At 38.4% G+C, this 21,376-nt stretch overlaps 2 protein-coding genes across 3 annotated transcripts; both read right to left on the bottom strand.

Moving 5' to 3' along the window:
• Positions 1–4,506, bottom strand: LOC145497811 (uncharacterized). 2 transcript variants are annotated; one of them, XM_081477676.1, is made up of 4 exons: positions 4,092–4,506; positions 3,819–3,989; positions 3,285–3,323; positions 1–2,308 (listed from the first exon to the last, which is right to left on the bottom strand). In XM_081477676.1, exons 1-4 carry the CDS (start codon positions 4,217–4,219, stop codon positions 2,134–2,136), a joined length of 513 nt encoding a protein of 170 aa, XP_081333802.1. In that variant the 5' UTR covers positions 4,220–4,506; the 3' UTR covers positions 1–2,133. The 2 variants fall into 2 exon arrangements, with proteins under 2 accessions (XP_081333802.1, XP_081333803.1); XM_081477677.1 differs by having other exon boundaries at positions 1–2,305; positions 4,092–4,504.
• A 4,545-nt stretch (positions 4,507–9,051) lies between these two features.
• LOC145497769 (RING finger protein 150-like) lies at positions 9,052–16,908 on the bottom strand. The gene is made up of 6 exons (XM_081477624.1): positions 16,035–16,908; positions 15,190–15,252; positions 14,625–14,707; positions 13,220–13,313; positions 10,854–11,004; positions 9,052–10,048 (listed from the first exon to the last, which is right to left on the bottom strand). The coding sequence occupies exons 1-6, from the start codon at positions 16,734–16,736 to the stop codon at positions 9,927–9,929; spliced, it is 1,215 nt and encodes a 404-aa protein (XP_081333750.1). The 5' UTR covers positions 16,737–16,908; the 3' UTR covers positions 9,052–9,926.
• Positions 16,909–21,376: the final 4,468 nt, after the last annotated feature.

Here is a 21,376-nt window from a genome sequence, read left to right as displayed (position 1 = left end):
AGGCTTCTTGCAACAAGAAAAAAGTTTAACTATGGAAAACGACGTAACAATGACTACCACGTCACAAGGAATCTACCGCGCGAGCTCACCCCAATCAGGGTTCCTAACCGCGCGCTTTCTACGTTTTGGAAACTGTAACGCAAGTGCGTTTTGCTCCTCATTGAACGCGAGTTTCAGGAATATACTTCACATGAAATAAGAGCTTAGTAAGTGTGAAGTTGATTGGCTATATAGCTAGGCGTAATCGTACAGTATCTCCGGCTGGAAAAGACGGAAAACGAAATTTAAAATATAAAAAACACCCGGATGACCCTGTATGTACGCAGTGTTGCCCAGTCCCTGTACGGCTTTCTCCCGGCTGGCCTTCACGGTCAATTGATTTCAGAGACGTATTCAAGACGAACGGAACTTTTCGCCTCGGACCACGTGACCCGAAAAGGATTGACTGAGGCGAAATATCAAGGCCTAGTACTAGGCAATACGTAGTGCACATCTTCATACCAACGCAGTTAATAGAAACACTGTTCACCGGAACTTTTACTTAGTAAACAAGTCATGGTATGAGCATGCTCAGTACACTCAGTCACTGACTCTGAAGGCTTTCTTTCAAAATTGTAATTATAAAGGAGCTATGTCACGGTTTGCGCATCTTAAAAAGTTCAGCCTAAATTTTTCAAGTTCTTCGTTTGTAATCCGTGTTAGTCTTCTCCATCCCTAACCATCCTTGTTCCTTTATTTATCTTAGTAAACTACTATTTTCAGGTTTACTTCAATTTAGAGAAAATTTTGTACGTGGCCAAAATACCGTGACTGAGCTCCTCTAAAATATCTCACGCAGTAGGAAGCTCCAAGTACAGTGGATCAGTCTCATGACATCAGAAGTATTATGTTACAACAGACCACCAAAACAAAGCGGCTAAGAACAGAACCTAGATATGCAACTCTAAAGTGCAACAGAATTGGTTAAAATGGAAATTGAAAACTGTAATGTAGAAAGTTTGATAATGAAAATATGTGACAAAGATTCTTTTTCATTTTGAAACTTCAGCGAAAAGGCTTAGTTTAGAACAACAAAGGTCTCCAATTTACAACAGTACCATGTTGGCTGAAGCCTATTCCATAACCCCTGAAAATGGCCGTTTTCATACTAGAGGACGCATTATCCGTCCAGAAGGATAATACGTCCTCGCCGTTTTTATACTAAAGACGCATTATCCGTCTGGACGAACTTGGGCAAACATTTGTAGTTCGTCTAGTTATTCTTCTATAGTATAAAGACGGGCACAAGACGTATTATGCATCTAGACGAACTATACTTCAAAATTCGTCTTGAAGGACGCACTAGGAGAGAGAGTTTATCTAAACGCATAATACGTCTCATGACCGTCTTTATACTAGAGACGAATAATCAGACGAACTATAAATGTTTGCCCAAGTTCGTCCAGACGGATAATGCGTCTTTAGTATAAACACGGCCAATATCGTTACTTTCTCATCTCATGGAAGGTCTTTGGCAATTCTGACGGAATGGGGGAGGGGGAACTCAAAAAGCAAGATTTTAAAAGAAAATATGAAGCTGAACCGGAATTCCAGGGGGGAGGGTAATACCCAAAAAACCGTCCATGAGGTGGTATATTTTCTGGAACAGCACATTGTATGTAGTCTCTAGATCTCACTAAAAAAAAAAGCTTAGGACTGTCCTACGTTTTTGCACATCCTTTCAGTCATCTGCTAGAATAAAACAAGGAGTCTGATAAAAAGACTGGATACCACTCAACACAACGTTCTTCTCATGTCAAGTACGATAGGGAATTAAAAGGTTACGGTAATCCTTCTAATAGTCATATTGAAAAAAAAAACAGTTGCAGAAACAGTCCCTGATTGGAGTTAACATGAACAGTAATGGCATCCACAGTACACGTTGGGCAATTTTGCAAGATTTTCTTGCTTTGCAAGGATTCCTCAAGACCACCAGTTCCACAAGCAATTCAATTTGTAGCATGCAGCAGTGAACAAGAACATTATGTCACCATAAGTTCCTTCAGTAGGTTCATTGTGGTTCAGATGTAACCATACTTCCAAATTCTAATTTGACGCCACTTCTTCAACCCGTCAAATGTTTCTTTCCAGTTATCAGCGTTTCTTTGACTTGCGTTTGTTGTCACTATCTGACTCCTCTGAGCTGCTGCTACTATTGGAGCTGCTGCTGCCACTGGAAGAACTGCTGCTGTCATCGGACGAGTCACTGTCATCGGATGTTGAAGACTCATCAGAATCAGAATCAGATTCATCACTTTCATCACTGCTGCTTTTAATAATAACAATAATGAGGTTTAGAAAAAAGCCCAAAGATATGCGCACTGATTGGTTTAAAATCCTGTTTCTATGACTCGACTGAAACACAGGACTAGCATAGTGATGATGCAAACAAAGAAAAATATTATTTACATTTTGATGATCAAAGTAAACAAGTTGTTTTCTTTCTGAAAAACGATGTAGAAACACTCGCCTGTCAGCTCGTATTCCCACAGCATTTCTCGTTCTCCCAATCTTCCGCTCGTGCTTCTCTATAACTCTATAGAAACACGTAACATGGTTTCTATTTCTTATAGATGATTTCCAGTCCGTACTGTACAGTCTCAGCAGCCTAATGTTTATAAAAATTACAAGTCCTCACTCGATGGAATGTGAATCTATGTTATTCATTACAAACCACATAACAAATCTTTGAGGCTTTCCAAATTCTTTTTCCAACAGCTTCATTGATTTTTACAGCTGCAAAGTTGTTTCATCAAGTGATATGAGAAAGAACCAAGCAAAAAGCTCAGCATCCATAATGGTGGTTGTTTTAAAACTTTGAATTTACTTCATGTAAGTAGTTGAAAAATGTTTACATTTTGTGATGCTATATATACATGAAACAAAATAAAAAAACGCAAACAAACTCTCAAGAGTGCGCAGTACAGACTGGAAATCATCTTTAAGTAAACTATAGAAAAAAAAAAGTACAGTGATTTACGATAAGTTAATAATGTGAAACCTGCACATTTATTCAAATGCTGACATCTCTTTGAATGCAATAATTATCTAACAAAACTTCCCTCATCGTTCGAAAATGAAATCTTTGGGGCCTGAAATACAAATCTGCCTGGGAGAACTGGAATTTATTCATGACCCATCGTTTACTTATCGAGAAAATACCATAAACACAGGCTCTGCAATGTCAAGCTTGAAATGAGTTCTGATGTCTGTGTATCTAATAAAGAAAATACAATTCACAATACCTTTTCTCTGACGTCTTTTTCTCCTTGTCAAGAGCCTCACTAAGAATAACGTATCAAATTTTCATTTATTAACAACAGGATCACATCCAACAATAATCTAAAGGACTCATCATCAAATCTGTGACGCTGTGGTATTAACATCATAACATTGTCAAAGTATCCACAAGGCAATAGCTAGTGGATCTGTAGACTACTTTGACAATGTTATGTTGACATTCATTGTCAATAACAGGACAGACGCATGAAAAACTGATGTCGATTTGTTTTTTTGTTTTTTTTTTGCAATATCAACATCGAATAAATTACAAATTTATGTGTCTCTGCTTAATGACAATAAAAATTAGCCAATGAGTTTGCGAAAAATTTCTGCAGTTATTGTAAAAATAAAACCTAAAGTTCAGCTTCCTTTTAATTTACTAAAGGAGAAAGCACATTCCAAACTGAAAGTTCGATTTGTAATACATCAAGGACATATATTACTGAATATATTTGAAGGCGCGATCTTTGCTGAAAACTGGTGAATTTTAAACTCACCTGTTAGTTGTATCAGTGTTCTCACTGGCAGACTTCATCAACTTTATTTTCTTCTTAATGACTGCCGTCCGTGAATCCCTTTGCAAGTATTTTCGTTTGTTGTTGCATTCATAAGTCCAGTGACCTATTTGAAGACACTTTTGGCATCGTTGATTTCCAGCCTGTTCTTGTCTAAGAAAACGAAAAAATAGCAAGGATTAAGATTTAAGTTGTATAGTATAAAATTTTAACAGAATAACTAGGTAAGCCAAAGGTTTCAGTTAAGTTACTCACCTTTTCTTGTTGAGAATGTACGCTCTTGCTACGGAAGCCATCTTGATTCTACCAGTTGTGCCCAGACTTCTATCGGAAATGCTTTGCCGTTTTGCCGCAGGCTCAGATATGTCATGTAGTGACGTCATCGATTTGAAGCAATAAATGCAGTTTTATGGAAATAAATAACCTACTAGCTAAAGAGAGCAAGGAAAATTTAACTGGAAAAATGGTCAATTCCGCGTTCGAACCTGGGGCCACCTAACCACCTTAATTTCCGTAGTCATCCTCCTCCACTCCATCCCACTGGTTGGGATGATGTTCTATCGCAAGTTACCCAATGGAGAGAAGCACAGTGTTAGTGTCTCCGATTTCATAGAAGTCCGGCTTCCATTATGTGCTACCGCAAGGGAACAGGCAAACATGTCTGTTTCGGCTGCAAGGTATAGTAGCTTGACAGCATGTAAAGTGTTGGCCTGATTCTGGGCGTTTCTCTGATTTGTAACAAAAAAAACAGAACTGGAGAAGTTTAGCAAACCGTCACGTACGGCCCAGCTGCGTACTTCACGGGCCTGTCACGCAGTGCGTGCGCCAAAACCGTCACGCGCACGTGTCCTACCACTCTTTTGACCGTCGCCTCATGGTCGTTTGAATGTCACGAGTTTTAGCAACACTCTGACCTACTCTGTGTTTTGTTAGAAGGATGGTTGTTGAATTGCTGACAGAGGCAACCAAGTTTAAGTTTTGTTTAAATGACTGGCAATCTTCAAAGAGAGGGTAGTTGATTTCTTCTCTTGATTGATAATGCGTGAGGGGTCCATAGGCCCAGCCCTTTGCATCCACGAGGGCTACTGCCTCTCATGAAGGTGAGTTTTCTTTTTTTTTTAATTGACCGCCGGTCGGAGGACAAGTTGCACACATGTACTGTAATGAAATTAGGTCGAGGTCTCCTCAGTGCTTACCGTGTCCGTTCAAAGATACAAAACAAAAGCACACAAAAACAAACGAAAACAACAAGGGCCAATATTTTCACACAATGAACCTGAGTGTTAAATAAAGTGTTTGGTCCATAAGAGATTTATCACACGACTAAAAGTGTTTTAAAAAAATCAAACGATCGCCGCTTCAGTGAAGCGTGTGGTTGTGAGGGACTTCTTAGCTTTTACTCACGTCTGTTATTCAAAAAAGAAAAATCTAAAAAAAAAGAGTTGGAAGAAAAAGACTCCGAAACAGTAATTACTATCGAAACTTCAAGGTATTCAGTTGGGCCAGCTGTGATATTGGTTACCTGGATATTGGCCACGTTCATTTTTATTTGTCTTTTTTGCATCTTTATGGAAATCGAAGGCCTAGCTAATATGCCCATTATGGCCATAAAAAGGCAAAATTACTCAATTAAATTAGTTCAGAGGGTTTCTGTAAACAATTTTAGTAGCTTTTAGTCCTTAACCCCTATTAACTATTTCAGAACACAAACGACAGTTGAATAAGCCCGCTATTTCGAACTCTAAGGCGAAACGAACAAAAGTTCGAAATAGCCGATAGTAGATGGTCTAAATGACTGAGGGGCAAATCCAAGGGAAATAGTTTTGAGATCAAAATAACAGGAAATCGGAATTAGTGAGATCGAATTAACAGAATCCAACTGTACGTGATTATATTTTACGTATTTCAGTCACATCTGACCCCAAACTTGATACCTAACATGACCTCTAAAATTAGTACCTCATCTCTGGTACATAACTTCTGCTAGCTACAAAACAACTAGAAAACAACAAAAAAGCTTCAGGTAACTAGGAATGGCTTTAATTTATACTAACATTTGAGAAGGGCCTCAAAAATTGTTTGTTTCATTGAAACTGCAAACTCTATGAAGAGCGATTTTGCTGACATCATGCACTGTTTGCATTTTTCCGTCGACGTACCATGTTTTTCTGATTTACAGAAGGTCATATAAGCATACCGTACTTTGAGCAGAGAATTAGGTGCCATGCTAAATGATACGATCACTGACTCGAAAACATTTAAAGAACTTCTAAAACTTTGCAATTGGGGAGATCTTTTGGTTCTTTTGGTGTAACATTGAAGGAGAAATTTCTCGGTGGCAAAAGCACTGAGCTCTTAGTCATTCTCTGTAAAATTTTGAGTTTTTAAACCCGAGTCGCACCAAACGTATTCAATACATCAGGCTCAAATTCCTTGGGACAGTTAATCGTGCTATGCCCTTTCAATATTCGGCACAGATATTCAGATGTTTTTGTAACTTGATCAGAAACTAAAGCGCTTACGCTAATAAGGAAATTCCAAATATTGTAAACAAAGATTCCCCTACATATTCAAGGGCAGAGATCCAAAGATTCCCAGTTTTAGGCCAGAATGATCAAAATGTATGCCCTATTCCAGACCAAAAGGGCTCAAGAACCACACTCCTCGGCGGGAACATAACTAAGTAGCTTCAAATAAGATAAACAATCTGAATGCAAAATGGTCACATCCCGGGAGTGGGGGTGGGGGGGTGGGGGGGGAAACTCCCAGAAAAATTTGGTGGGGTTGTGCGGCCCGCTTCCCACCTTACCCAATTTATGACGAAAATTTCCGATTCTCCCAACCCTATTTATGACCAGACCAAAAATTCGATGCCCTGTTTATGACCGTTACGGCTGACACAGTTGCCCTAAACATAATTTTTGTAGGGCTTTTGTTTATGGTCTTATCGATAATGATGAAAGAGTAGCTTCTTCTTAAAAACATACCCAATTCAAGACTAGAGTGCTAAAACCATACCCTATTTAAGACCAGAATGGCCAAATGGATACCTTATTTATGACCAAAACGGCTGAAAACCCATACCCTTTGTGGCCTCACATACCTATATAGCCTATACAAAGAAGTAGCCCAGCCTCCGGGGGTCATATTCAGTTGGTTCACTTCTTATTTTAGAAAGTACCATTCTACCTCCCCGACCCTCGGCCCCCACCCCTCCTGTGCCTATATTCACTACGGAGGGTCGACACAAGCCAAGGAGGCTAAGGTTGCTACAAAGAAAATCAGCAAGGGCAAGACTTCATCTGGGCAGGGATCAAAATTTGTCCCCAAGATTGAATGCCCTTGGGGAACCGGGAGGGGTAGTTTGGTGAAAACTGGTAGTGCTAAAAAGCTACCCCATTTTTGCTTAGGTTGATTTTTTCAGGGCTCCAGATGGCAGGGATAATGCACGAATTTTGCCACTTGAAAGTAAGAGTGGAACAGTCACCCCTAATGCTTGTTTGTCTTGGCTAGACTTTTTATCCCTGCAGTCCCTGTATGTGACCATGTAACTGATAATTATCTTCCCTTGGGATAGCAAAACAGTCATTACTGAATACCAAACATTTTGTACATTTATTCGCTTTTAGCATACAAGACTTATCACAATTCTGTGGACAACAGGTAAAATAACACTTTCTTGATCCTTGTTTATCTACAAGCCACATACCACAGAGGAAGAATTCACAGTAAACTACTCAAAATCCTTTACCCCTAGACTGATCAGCATCAAAGTTCTCCTCAAAGTGTTGATAAAACAACTGGGGTAGATACAGGATTTTAGGGGGTCCAGGGGCTTCCTCCCCTGGAAAATGTACAATTGAGGTCTTCAAAAATAGGATTTCCAGCATTCTGGGGCCTAGTCAGCATGTATTAGTCTCATCTTTCTCAATTTAGGCCCCCCTAGATCTGCCCAAAACAATAATGAAGAGTATGTCCTAAAACTATACAATGTTGCAGAATTCTTCCATATATGCATGTATTGAACAGAAAGGAGAATTTCTACGTTTATGAGTCCATGGCTTCTAGGGTATTACTGGTAACTACATCTGATTCAAGATTTCTGGAGCTATCTCATTGCTTGAACCAATATCACTACTCGGGCATAACATAATACTTAGCTACACGTACATACAGTCATTTTCTTCAAAAAATTCAAAATATAACCTATCACATGTAATGTTTACATAAAGGTTTTTCAAGAATCACATTTTCAAACTTTTCAGAGTTTTGGCTGGGCTCACATATAGCAGTGTTTGGGATCATCACTTGAAGTGAAGAGTATGAAAATGTGTGGTTCCAGAAAGCATCCCTGCCCACTCTAGGTGGCATTCTGAAATTCTAATGGGGGTGGGAGAGTCTCAAAATCCAACTGAACTGCGATTTACGCAGGGTGGGTGGGTATTTAATCAAGATATTCCTCTCTGGTGGGGTACGGATATTTTCTGGAGCAATACAACGTGAAGCAGTGCCAGGAATGAGATCGAGGCAGTCAAAATAATGGACGTTTTCTGGTTAAGTATGATGTTTACAGCAATTGACGAAAATTACATCTGATCTTTTTGTGTTCTTTTCTTCTAATCCTTAAATCACATAAAAATAAAACCTTGATCAATAAGTTAAAACCTCTTGTATTATTCCATGCAAATAAAAATATTTTTGCTTGCCTGTGTTCAGCTGCCCCCTCCCCTCCCTGATTTTTTTGAGGGGAGCAGGCAGCTGTACACAGGCTACAAACAGCTGAAGACAGACAGCAAAAATGTTTGTCATTTGCCATTTGTCGTAAATGTCACACTTAACCTTTCTAATGATTTACAGTGATGGACTTTCACAACATGGACCGGTAAAAAATTGACTGTTTTTCCTTCAGAATCAGCCAGTCTGCAAGCTTACCCAGAACATACTGCTTTGTACTGTTATGGAACTTAACACATTCCCACAGAAAAATGGATAAGTTTTCGCAATGGATCTTATCAATGTATACACTTTTCCAGAAGGTTCATGAATTTGCATTCATTTCACAGTCAAATCAAATTCACTTAACCTGATAGAGGACTTGCAATTGCATAGAAGTGATGATTACATCAATCTTTTAAGCTATTTTGGGTCTATTTAATAGGAACTCTTAATGCACAGTTCTGTTACTCAGTACAGAATATTTTTCACTGAAACCCAGTTTTCTTTGTATCCATCTAATATTGCTTTATTAAAAATACACGAAACAGACTGCAAAACAACTACAATATGACCATGACTTTCGGCTATCTTGACCTAAATCTGTACATGAATCTATGTTTCTGATGTTTCCACAAAACTAGTAAAATTACTGGATAAGGTTTAAATAAATTCACATTAAGCATCCTAAAATAATATTTCTTACCCTTTAATGCTAAATTATAATGATGCAAAAATTTATTACAGTTAGAGACACTTTTCTCAATAATTCTCCTTAGAAAATTTTATCGATCTGATTTCTGGTTCTAAGATTATTAACCTGTTTTGGTGAATAAGAAACAGTTCACCCAGCTGCAAATAATCTTCAGTCATTACACCATTTAGATAAATGACACTTACCATAAAAGAGAATTTAGCAGCAAAACAATTATTGCTTCAAAAATGGCAAATTGAATGTACTTGACACATGGGAAATAAAAAAAAGGTCTAATACAGTATTACAATTATATTAGTCTTTACATGCTACAACTGGGGGAGGCACAAACGCAAACTAAAAAGAACATCATTGACGTTAAACAAAACAATAGAAGCAACAAAGCCACTATAAAAAAGAAAAAAAATTCTCCCTTCAATGTAACCAGGATTGGTGCCAGCTCTGTTGTCTGCCTTAGCAGGTCTCTGACTTGGAGAGAGACATTGATGACTGAACTATGATTTGCAGTGATTATCTACTACACATGCCCGGACATGCATGTACAGCGTCCTTCCAGTTAAAACTAAGCTACTAACTACGATGCCTATCTATTTACATGCACCCCAGTTCTAAGTACGGTAATCATGATTCGATACAATTCTAAGAAATGATGGCTGACATTGTTAAGCCCTTAGATTAGGATGTTCAACCAAGTTTGATGTCGAGCTGGACTGATCTTCTCTTTCCCAGTTCACTTCTGCACTTACATGAAGCACACGACCAGATCCAGAAACACTGGAGCTCTCTGCGTAAAGACAGCAAAAACCTTTCATCATTTCACTGCTTTTAGCTATTACTTAAGAGACTAAACACCACAGAGGACTGTAAATTTCCCCTTTCTGAGATTCATACTCAGGCCATTGCCTATTGACCATTAGTAGCCACCCAGCTGTGTTCTATCAGAAATGTGTGAATCTGATTGGTTCTCTTGTTGTTTTCTATTCACCGATAGACAACAACTGCTTACACAAACTGAAAATTACTCTTAAATTTAGACTTAACAATACACAAAATTGTACGTTTTTTACTCTCGTTTTCCATAAGTGAGAGTCGACCCAGCTATGCCTCATTGACTAATCACTCATAAAAAACTTGGGCTTGTAGTCTCATTGTTAATCATCCACATTTCTAAGCTCCTAGTGTTGTCAAATAATTTTGAACCCAGACTTTAATTTATAGAGGATGGAGGAAGAGGCAACATCCATTGGTGATACAGTAGTATCACAACTGTTGATACTAGTCAAGAGTCTTCCAGGTTTCACTCTTCTGTAAACAAGACCAAAAAATGGGGTGAAGACTAAATGCAAAGTTGGTAAAACCGATTTTTTTTCCATTAATTTTTACAGAATTTCTGTAATTTTAATTTTAATTTTAATTCTTGTTGTTACTTTTTCCAGAAACCGTTCCAGGAAACTGCCCATTTCCAAAAGTTGCAGAACTTTCTGTCGAAAGGAAAATGCCCTAGTTACCAAAGGTTGCACAAAGCAGCGTTAAACATCAGCCTGATGACACACGACTATGATTAGATTAGAAGCAGATATAAATTATACCTGAAGTGTCGGAACTTGGCCTCCTTTCACTGACAGAGGGTTCAATTTCATTCATGACCACACCAGGATTATCAGCCGAAGTGTGATGGTCTTCCTCTGGAATCTCAGAAGTTCCAACCTCCACATCCTGAGTGCGACATTCATCACTGGCCTGAAGAAGAAGGTAAAACATTACATCAAATGTTATATGACTTGTGCATTGTTATGTGCTAAATACAGTTGACCCTCGATTATCCAGACGTCAATTATCCAGACTTTTCGATTATCCAGACTTACTTTTGTCCCGATTTTTTCACAAATATAAATAAGATGTGATCTTGAAAAATTGAAGCGATGAAAAGTTCATAAATCCTTCCAAAAGTGTGTTTTAACTCTGGGTTTTAATTTGTTTCACGGGAATCCCATGCTTGATTACTTCATTCCGCATGGGTTATGTAAACACGCAAACAATCAATCATAAACTCAAATCCCAGCCATGTCTACGAAACAAAAGCGGTCTGCTCTCTCAATAAAGGATAAGCAAATGAATCTTTTGCAAAATGCTTGTCCTGGATGGAAGGGCCAGAGCAATATTGACCCAATCCAAATACATGTAATACAGCTTCGACAAATGTAATGCAGCTTCAACAAATGATGGACTTTGCTATGCAATCACTATGTCGCTCCTTGAAACAAACAAGCATGCTTGAACATTTCAGAGCACTTTGAATACACTTACACTTGAAACAGCAACTTTTCATTTGCAAGTATGTCGTGTAGCATACAGGCTCTACATATATGCAATTCTGATCTATTCACTATTAAGGATGTTTGCGCAAAAATTTTCCAACATTGATTTTTTTTCTGAGACTTTTACCACTGTAAGATGATGAGTTAGTTGTGTCAGAAATGTAAAAAAATGTGGGGTCACCAACTCCATTTTGGAGAGAACATGCCCGGAAGAACACCCTCAATCTGAAAAAAATCAGGCTTTGTTGGCAAATAAGGCCAGAGTGTCTGTAAGCCAAAAATATTGCAATTAGATCTTTGAAGTGAAATGTTTTCTGCCAAATATTGTTTAAGTGGACCTATTAAGTGAATTTAGTCCACTGGTGAGGTTCCTTAATAACCAATTTCGCATTTAGCGACCATAGTTTCATGTGCCTTGCAGCCCCAAGATGGCAGGATTCAATGTCCCGTGGACAGAAATCTTGAAATTTTTTAAACTTCCCACCTTGATTTTTGTTCATTTTTGGACAATGTGGGGATAATTGTAAATAAAATGTTACTGGAAAGAAAAATAGGGGCCACCGAACGTCCAAGATCGTTAAATCCAGGCAAAGCTATAGCAATGGCCACCTGCCCTATCATTGTTCATTTTATTACTTAGCGCGTGCTCTTGTACATGACCTGGCTTGTGAATTCGCATGCGCAGTAAGGATGGGCAGAAACAATTGGCGCGAACCTCCTTAAATTCTGTTTCCTTTAATATATATTTCTTTTGTTCACATTACTGTCTCATTAATATTCATATTTTCAATTATCTGGACTATTTACTCAAATCCCAACGAGTCTGGATAATTGAGGTTCAACTGTAATGGCATGCTTAATGTTAATGTACTGAAATCACATTTTAATGAGCATTATGCATGGTACCTATAGTGTCTGAGTTGTATAATTTTAGGTTTAAATTATCTCTTTGGTCTAAATTTTTTAACACGCTTAATTTACATTTACTTCCTTGTCTCCTTATCTCATAGCATTGCCATAACCAGAATCAAAGAGCAAAATATATGACACTTCAAGAGGCTTAAAAACTATGCAGTAATTCAGAATACCTCCTTTTGTTTAATAAAGTTTTTAAACCACTCTTACATTAAAACAAAAAGACTGCACATAACACAGACATGCAGGAAGGCAATGCCATTGACCTTTTGAAATTGATGCACTGATTGAAAACTGTTATATAATGAAAATTTTGTGATGAGTTTGAACTTTTGAAATTGATACACTGATTGAAAACTGTTTTATAATGAAAATTGTGTGGTGAGTTTCACATAATTTGTGAAATTTCACAATGTGAAACTCACCACACAATTTTCATTATATAACAGTTTTCAATCAGTATATCAATTTCAAGAGTTCAAACTCATCACACAATTTTCATTATATAACAGTTTTCAATCAATGTATCAATTTCAAAAGGTCAATAGCATTGCCTTCCTGCAGGTCTGTGTTAAGACAGCTGTCATTTAAAACCCAAAAACATTACCAAATAGAAGTTTTCGCTCATGACTAATATGTAATTTGTAAATGAGGACTTTCTTCCAGTACATGTCAAGCTTCATTTTACTGAAACCTGCACTGTAAGAGAGCACAGAACTTACCACACCCAATTCCTTTAAGATGTTGAGTTTGCACATGGGACAGGTCCTGTGCTCTACCAGCCACGGGTCAATACACATCTTGTGGAACTCGTGCCTGGAGAAAAAAAATGAGGTCATGGTGATTAAAAAGAACACCACGTAAACTGAGTACACTGTGGTAACTGTACCCGAATTTGGTGAAACTGCACGCGAACACGAGTTTAGTGAAACTACCACATGCATTAACAAGGATAATAATTCGGCCGGGGATTTAACGTATGTCCGCAATGCGGGTGTCTGTAATGTCTGTAATAGCGGGGTGTTATTAAGGCGAAAGTTGACTGTAATACTACATTTAACTTGCAGAAAATATTTGCCTGAGAAAATAAGATGGCTGAGGGCTAAACAGTGAGCTGAGTAAAAAAGCGAGTTATTCCTAACGTAACACGTTAACGTGACTCTGAGAAAAGTAATTTCGTCTCTCAGGAATGAACCTTGGAATTTATCTCAAATGGAATTTTGAATTAATCACTCGGAATTTATCTCAAAAGGGAGACAAAAGGGAATCATGTGTATCTGTCAATCCATGTTGACGGTTGCGGATCTCGAGTTTAAATCGTTAATCAGAAGCAAGTCACATTTCTAGTCACGATTAGATTCTGGACCAAGGCCCCGGACCTGGCCTTCCTATCACTACAGACGACCGTCACGAGATCAATACATAACTGTATTTCCTCATTTTTCCTTTCCTCCACTGCCACAGAAAAAATATAGAACGTACGCTTGATCACAAGTTTATTGATTTATCAGTAACAAAATATGATGATCATATTCTCTTGGCAGTGATAACTTCCATGCCACATGCATTAACAAGGATAATAATTATTACTAACAGTAGGTTCATGCACTGTAAGCTAGAAAGTGTACCTCACAGACAACATCACTGGCTTTGTAAAAGTTGGTTAAGCTATTAATTATGTCAGTCTACAATATTTTATATTTATCATAAATCAATTTGACATCTCCAACTGGCTGATACCAATGCAACATTCCAAAATGAGAGAAATGCAAGCTGGGAAATATGCAAATTTAAATTTCAGTGACATTGTTTTGCTATGAGCTATGTGAACGTTTGGGCTTGAACCTTAAAGTTATCTCTACTGAGGACAAAAAGAAGTTTGCAAGAAGAAAATCATGTTTAAAGACTTTCTAAAAATCACCCCACAAGTAACCCAAATAGCATTATTCAAAATAGCGGAGGATTTTTTTGCAAACAGCTTTCATGCAAGTACAATGAGCAGATTTAGCATACCAATAATGCGACCAAAACTTTTGGTTCAAAATTATTATGGGGAAACTGCTATGTGCATGATGAAGGAATGTTATTTCCTTTGCAAAGCAATGAGTTATGGAAAGATGTACTTACTGACAAGGAAGTATACGGACAACTTCACCAGCTTTGTAACCATCTAAGCACACTGCACAGCTGTCTGTTTCATCATCTTCAGTCTAGAGGACAGGATGGATGCAAAGTATTCATTAAAAGTGATTTCTAAATTATGACTGGCTCCTACAATTGTAATCTCGAAAATAAGACAGACAGCTCCTAAGATAGACTGTCTCTCATAGGATTCTTATGACAAGACATGGTGGTTTGGAAACCTGTGTTATTGCTAGATTGAAACCTTATTGAACTAAACGGACTTAAGGTTATCTTCAGATCCCTTTTCAATAAAACTCTCAATTTGAAATAAAATCATTTCAGTGTTCTCTTTATGGAATTCTAAGAAGGATGTCATTGTCACTGATGGTTTTACCATAGGATGTTTTAAAAGATATCTGCTAAAAAAAGGATGGTCACACAAAGTTTGTCATATAGAAGATGAAGGGAATGCAAGCTCCTTAATTTCTGTAACATTTACTGTCCTGGTCCTATCTACCTTTACAGGAGACAAGAGGGGCTTACATGCCAATATTGAAATCTAACTTACCTTTTTAACAGTACGTGTAGGGAGCTTTGCAATAGCCTTCTTGGCAGCTGAAGTCAGACGTTTCTGTAAAATACAATAACCCAGATTTGGCCAAATTACAAGAAAATCACAATGAAGTTCACACAAATTTTTCATTTATTCTATTTTTGTACATGTAATATTAATAAAATATTACCCATTACGTTAGACGTCTTTCTGTATTAATTATTTACTTTGCTGAAGCCTTTAAGTAGTACCTGTTGTTTCTTATTAGAATATTGCACTTCAAAATGAAAAAAAAATTTATGCACACACACACAATGCAAAATCAAGGATGTCTGTCCAATTTCCTCGTCAGCCTGCGCTGAATTTCCGAAAGTGGAACAAATCTAACATGGCTTTAATTAAGCTTTTTTGAGGTGGTTTTTGGTTAAGTTAACGCTAATGTTTGACTTGAAACGCAATAGCTGAATATTTCCGTTGACAATTGGCATTAACTAGACGCTTCACCGAACAACATTGTTGTCTTCATTCAACTCTGAATTGCTCAGCACCATGACGCAAGCACGATCGAACTCTTAAATTCCAAACGAGTTAATTGCTGTGTAACAAAGGAGAGAGGGCAAAGGAGAGAGAGAAGGGAAAATGTGTGGCAAAATATGACTTATGGCAAATTAAACTTGCAAGTTACATGTCAGTTTCACAGTACCAGTAACACAGCGAATGTTGGGAAACCAATTGTGCGCAAGTGTGAAACACTGAATTCCAAAACAAATAAAAATAGAGAAGAGAGAGAATTTGTGTTTTAATATGACGTACAACTAAAGAAACCCGCTGATTTCCTGTTTTCAACGCTTGTTTCTTACCTCGGTTTTATCGCGTGCGTGCACATAACGAAACCTTTGTACGTAGTAGAACACCAACCAAGCGAGTGAAATGACCATCAAAACGATAAACGAAACCGAAACGAAAAGAACCGAGGCCGGATTGACCCATTTATTATTAGTGTAGCTATCGCCAACAGATATCTCTACATACACAGCCTTGGTTCTGTTCACAAGCGCTCGGGCTAGGTCTTCGCCGAGAGTCTTCGTTATACTCACGGCAACTAGATAATCAGCATCGTCGTGTGACATTATAATTTCGTCGTCTCGGTCTTCATGATCGTATATTATCACCGCAGTTGCGTTGTGCTTGTAGGCATTTCTTATCTTTTCCTTGAAATTGCACACTCCTCTTTCAATGAGGGCAATCCATGGACTTTTGTCGACATTCACATTAAATTCTTTACAGCCGTTCACGTTGTTTTCGACCAAGGTGTAAAGCCAGCCTTTCGAGCCGTGTTTGGGGCTATGCTTTCCAAACTTCCCACTTCCATCATACGGTTTTATATGGCATTTCTTCCCAGAGTTATCACAATACGTTATATTCAGTTTGGCCTCTGTGTATTCCGGGGATTGTTTTTCATCGTAGAGACTTCCATCGACAAAATTCCTGACACAAACGAACAATAATAAGGCAAGGATGATGTTCAGTCGACCAACAAACTGCTTCGCAAACGACAACATCGTTCCAAAGTACTTCAACAGTTTACGTAGTCTTTACGATTCCCGTAAACAAGGAAATAAGTCGAGTTCAAAGTTCTTGTGAACGACTTTCAGTACAAAGAGCGCAACAACTCTTCCGCCATCTTGCCCGATCGTGGATATAGCCGCAATGAAGAAGGAAGTCACGTGATCGCAGGATTGACACACCTGTGTGATATTTCCACGCAATGCTACGTCATGACCCAGACAAATATTACTCTGCCTCGTTATATCCTTTATGACTTTGATATCGCGATATTGGCAATCACAGATACCCGTACGAGGTAAATTTGCGCCATACATGGTATGCACAGCAAATCAGCCAGTAACAGCTATTTCGAAATTTTGAAAATGGCTTTTTAAAACATACTAACAGTCAAGCAAGGCCGATTTTTAAAACAATGTCACTGAATGTGTAGTTTTTACGTGCGATGGTTCATGAGTGATATAAATGCGTGGAGCCGGGAGTGCTAATTTTCTTTTTTAATTTCCTGAAGATAAAACTGACGATTTTCCGACGTAAAAATTATTAATGAAAAATCCTTCTTTATTTAAAAATCCATGAAGATCCATCTTTAATATGAGTTGGGTTAAACCTCAGTACCGATCCACCGACGGCATACAAAGTAAATTAACACTAAACCGAACAATACGGCCAATTATATATATGTGCAATCAGCAAACAGTTGCTATCGTTGCAAGTGTTCGTGCAAAAATTTTCGTGCAGCCCAAATGTGGCATAAAACTCTAATTAGTACAGGTACATTTGTTGCGCTGGCGAAATTCAACCGTAGAGTCTTTTATACCCCTCGAAATGAGCGCTTTCTTAAACTGAGCTTTACCAATAGCACTTCAAGAAAATGTAAGTTGAAGAGTACAATATTTCTCGGTAACTTGCGGGCGAGCCGGCGTCCTCGTCATTATCAATTCATCTATTTATTTATCGGCTTTGTTAGGAGATATCAGCACCACCGTGCTTCTCTGAAATTCGAATGAAAATAAAGATATGAATGTATGTAGGTAAGTTTAATGCCTTTGGCTGAGCAAGATTTTATTTCAGTCATTTAAATTGCACAAGAGACTAGCTGTAGCCTCTTGCATTGAGTAAATATTATGCATCGCCGCCCCAAGGCCTTAGTTTTGTTAAAAACGCTTTTTTGATGGATTTTGATGGATGTTCGGGCTAACATTTGAAAGGGACTTAAACGTAACTGAAAAATTTCCAAACGTGCGGTGATCGGAAAAGTAGCCTGCGAACCGTGTCGTAATCAGCAAACAGTTTCTGCCATCAATATTATAATAATACATACAAAGCAGCTCCTAAAGTAGAGAGCTTTGTAAACGGACAAATTTTGCTTTCGTTAAGAGCTAATACTTAAATATAAACCCACGGGATTACGTTTCAGCAGGATCTATTACATGTAAAATAAAGAATTTTTGAATCTATAATTTGGCGGTAAATTTCTTGCGAGTTCATAAGGGGGGAGGGGAGGGGGATAAGGTTTGCTGGAGTTTCTATCAGTTTTTTCGTTGATACTTTTCTTTAGCACTTTTTTCATTTAACATTACATTACATATAACAAATTAAAGTGCATAATGAGTACATTACTCACTACAGCCGTTTCGAGAAAGGTATCATTATAGTGGTATAAAGTTCACGTTGATTCAGCGCAAACAACCAAAGAATAAACCGCGTGATACACTTATTCAGGATCAGTTCCTTCAATCGCGACGACGTGAAATTCGATCAAGCAGCAGTAAAGTAACACTACCCGATTGCGCTTCGACGCGTGGAATTCCTTTTGCGCGTGCAGATTCTACGCGTGCAATAGCCCTTTTCACGGTCAATTTTTCTCATTTGCATTGCAATGTAATCCAACGTGGATGCGAGGCAATTTCGGGCTAAAACTACAAAATAGCCCAAAATTGTCTCACATACATGCTAGATTTCATTGTAATGCAAATGAGCAAAGGTAACCGTGAAAAAGGCTTTTTTCGCGGAAGGTGCCGGCTGCTTGCTGAGGCGGGGGGGGGGGGGGGGAGAGGGAGGGGGTTAGAAGGCATACTTACTATTTTCCGGGCAGGAAGACGCTGAATTCCCTTTCACAAGGCATGCCTGATTCACTGACACAAAAGTCGTCTTCTCTTGATTGCTAAATTTAATTTATTAATGAACTAAGACCCGTACACGCTATCTAAAGTAAAAGCGGAGGAGAAGGAGAGGCAGTGACATATATGAACGGAAAAATATCCCAGTTCTCCAAAGGAAGTTCTGAGTTCATGAGTTCTCCAGTTTTGCCTTATTCTCATTGTTACAAATGACTGTACAATGTATTTTTCTAGGTTTCTCACGCACCGGTGAGACGAAGTGCGTTATAAAAAATTGTATCCACAGTCAACTCTCTTTAGAGCGGACACCCTCGGGATCATACGTCATTTGTGGGACGATGTCCGTAATAGATCAGAGAGGAGTGACACAATTTTCATTTGGTTGCAATGTGAAGTGTCTTAAATAACGTTTACTGCTGTACTCTTTTAAGATTTCGAGTTTCTTTTAATTTGTAGTGCACATCTACTTTGACACATAATCATCTAATTGTAGAGGCCAAAATAGTGCACAAACTAGTAGACATTGCAAGAACGTCCGACGGCAGAATACTGAGAATTTCAGCTCCAAGTTGTCCGTCGTATAACGAGAGAAGAACAATAAAAATATTACTTGGGTACCACATCAGGCGTCCGCAATTCCGTCATAGCAGGAGTCTGTTTTAGCGGGAGTTGTTTCCGACGACAATGATGCGCACATTTCTGTTTCGGCCGGGGATTTAACGTATGTCCGCAATAGCGGGTGTCTGTAATGTCTGTAATAGCGGGGTGTTACAGTTAACGCGAAAGTTGACTGTAATACTAAATTTAACATGCAGAAAATATTTGCCTAAGAAAATAAGATGGCTGAGGGCTAAACAGTGAGCTGAGTAAGAAAGCGAGTTATTCTTAACGTAACATGTGAACGTGACTCTGAGAAAAGTAATTTCGTCTCTCAGGAATGAACCTTGGAATTTATCTCAAATGGAATTTCGAATTCATCACTCGGAATTTATCTCAAAAAAGTTTGCTTCAGTATAGTTGAAAATAAATGCCATATGGTTAGATTCTCAGAGGGAGACAAAAGGGAATCATGTGTATCGGTCAATCCATGTTGACGGTTGCGGATCTCGAGTTTAAATCGTTAATCAGAACCAAGTCACATTTCTAGTCAGGAAACCAATCGGGACATAGTTTAGATTCTGGACCTACGCCCCGGACCTGGCCTTCCTATCGCTACAGACGACCGTCACGAGATCAACACATTTTTCCTTTCCTCCACCGCCGCAAAAAAAAAAAAAACAGAATGCCCGATCACAAGTTTATTGATTTATCAGTAACAAGATATTATTATCATATTCTCTTGGCAGTGATAACTTCCGTGCCACTCTTTCAAAAGTATATGTATTAAAACCGACTAATTCACCTCAGTATACGTATCGCTGCGTTATATTATTACGCCGACATGCCTAGAACGAACAAAGATTCTCTTTTTTCTCTTCAGAAATCCAAGTGGTAGACCGGAGATGGCGAAAAACCTGTTGTCATGGTACGAAATCAGGCCAGTGACCTGATAGAAAATCATGGTGCTTTTTTATAGGCTTCCAAATTATCGATAGCGTAGGCTCACGTAATTTCCTGAATACCACCCCTTTAAACGATAGCAGTTCCACCACTAAAAAGTTATAATTAACTATCAAGTCAAAAATAACTTTAATCTCAAGTGGTCAGTTTACAGTGCTGAATTACCTATCCTACAGACAGTACGTCACTCGAGAAATAAGAGGAAATGAAACTTCTTTTGTTTACCTTTCCTCTTGACCAAAAAAGGCTAAAAACTTAAAAACAAACTTGTGATAAACTGGCTTAGGCGTATTCGAGTGAGATTTCTAATGACTGAAAATTTAATTCGGCGGTAAATCAAAAACGAAATTGTCAAGTTATGATAGGTATATTTCTTTGATTTTAGAAACGAAATCAGTAAACTGTAAATCACTAAGCTTTACTTTTATTATTCTCGCTCGAAACCCTGCCTCATTCCTTAGGTAGCAGCGAAGTGCGCGATCGCGAGGAGCAGCCTGGGCATTTGACTTTGACCATGGATAAAATAATGTACTTGGACAAAATAACGTGCTTGAATTATCGCCGGCGGCAGATGCATAAAGCGGAATCCTCTATCCGTAGAACGGGAGACTGTAAAGGTATCTATTGATACTTCTCTAAGAGGCTGAAGGACAATCTTAACTGGACAATTCTAAGATTTACACCATTACTGGGGGTATGGCTCTCGGACGCTAGCAAGAAGACTGCGCACACGCACCTCTTTATGAAATGTACACCGCTGTAGCAAACGTGAAAACCTCTCTATAAGGCGGTCATCTCTAAAAAGACCGATTGAACTCCTGAATCTATAAAGCTGCAGGTTTCTCATAAATGGTAGACTGCTGGTAGGCGGTCTTTTCTCTCACCATCTAAAGAGTGTTAAGCCGAGATGCGAACATGGACGAGAAGGGATTGGGGTGAGACTAGTGAGGCGT

The sequence above is a fragment of the Orbicella franksi genome, chromosome 9 (genome assembly GCF_964199315.1).
Source record: "Orbicella franksi chromosome 9, jaOrbFran1.1, whole genome shotgun sequence".
Taxonomy (NCBI): domain Eukaryota; kingdom Metazoa; phylum Cnidaria; class Anthozoa; order Scleractinia; family Merulinidae; genus Orbicella; species Orbicella franksi.
Note: the sequence above shows the minus strand (reverse complement) of the source record. Positions and strands in the feature narration are given on the sequence as shown.

Coding starts and splice junctions, on each gene's coding strand:
- LOC145497811 (XM_081477676.1), bottom strand. CDS start 4,219: ATGACGTCACTACATGACATATCTGAGCCTGCGGCAAAACGGCAAAGC. Junction 3,990..4,091: donor TACATTCTCAACAAGAAAAG/GTGAGTAACTTA, acceptor TCGTTTTCTTAG/ACAAGAACAGGCTGGAAATC. Junction 2,309..3,284: donor AAAAAGACGTCAGAGAAAAG/GTATTGTGAATT, acceptor TATTATTAAAAG/CAGCAGTGATGAAAGTGATG.
- LOC145497769 (XM_081477624.1), bottom strand. CDS start 16,736: ATGTTGTCGTTTGCGAAGCAGTTTGTTGGTCGACTGAACATCATCCTT. Junction 15,253..16,034: donor ACGCACGCGATAAAACCGAG/GTAAGAAACAAG, acceptor TGTATTTTACAG/AAACGTCTGACTTCAGCTGC. Junction 13,314..14,624: donor GTCCGTATACTTCCTTGTCA/GTAAGTACATCT, acceptor TTTTTTCTCCAG/GCACGAGTTCCACAAGATGT.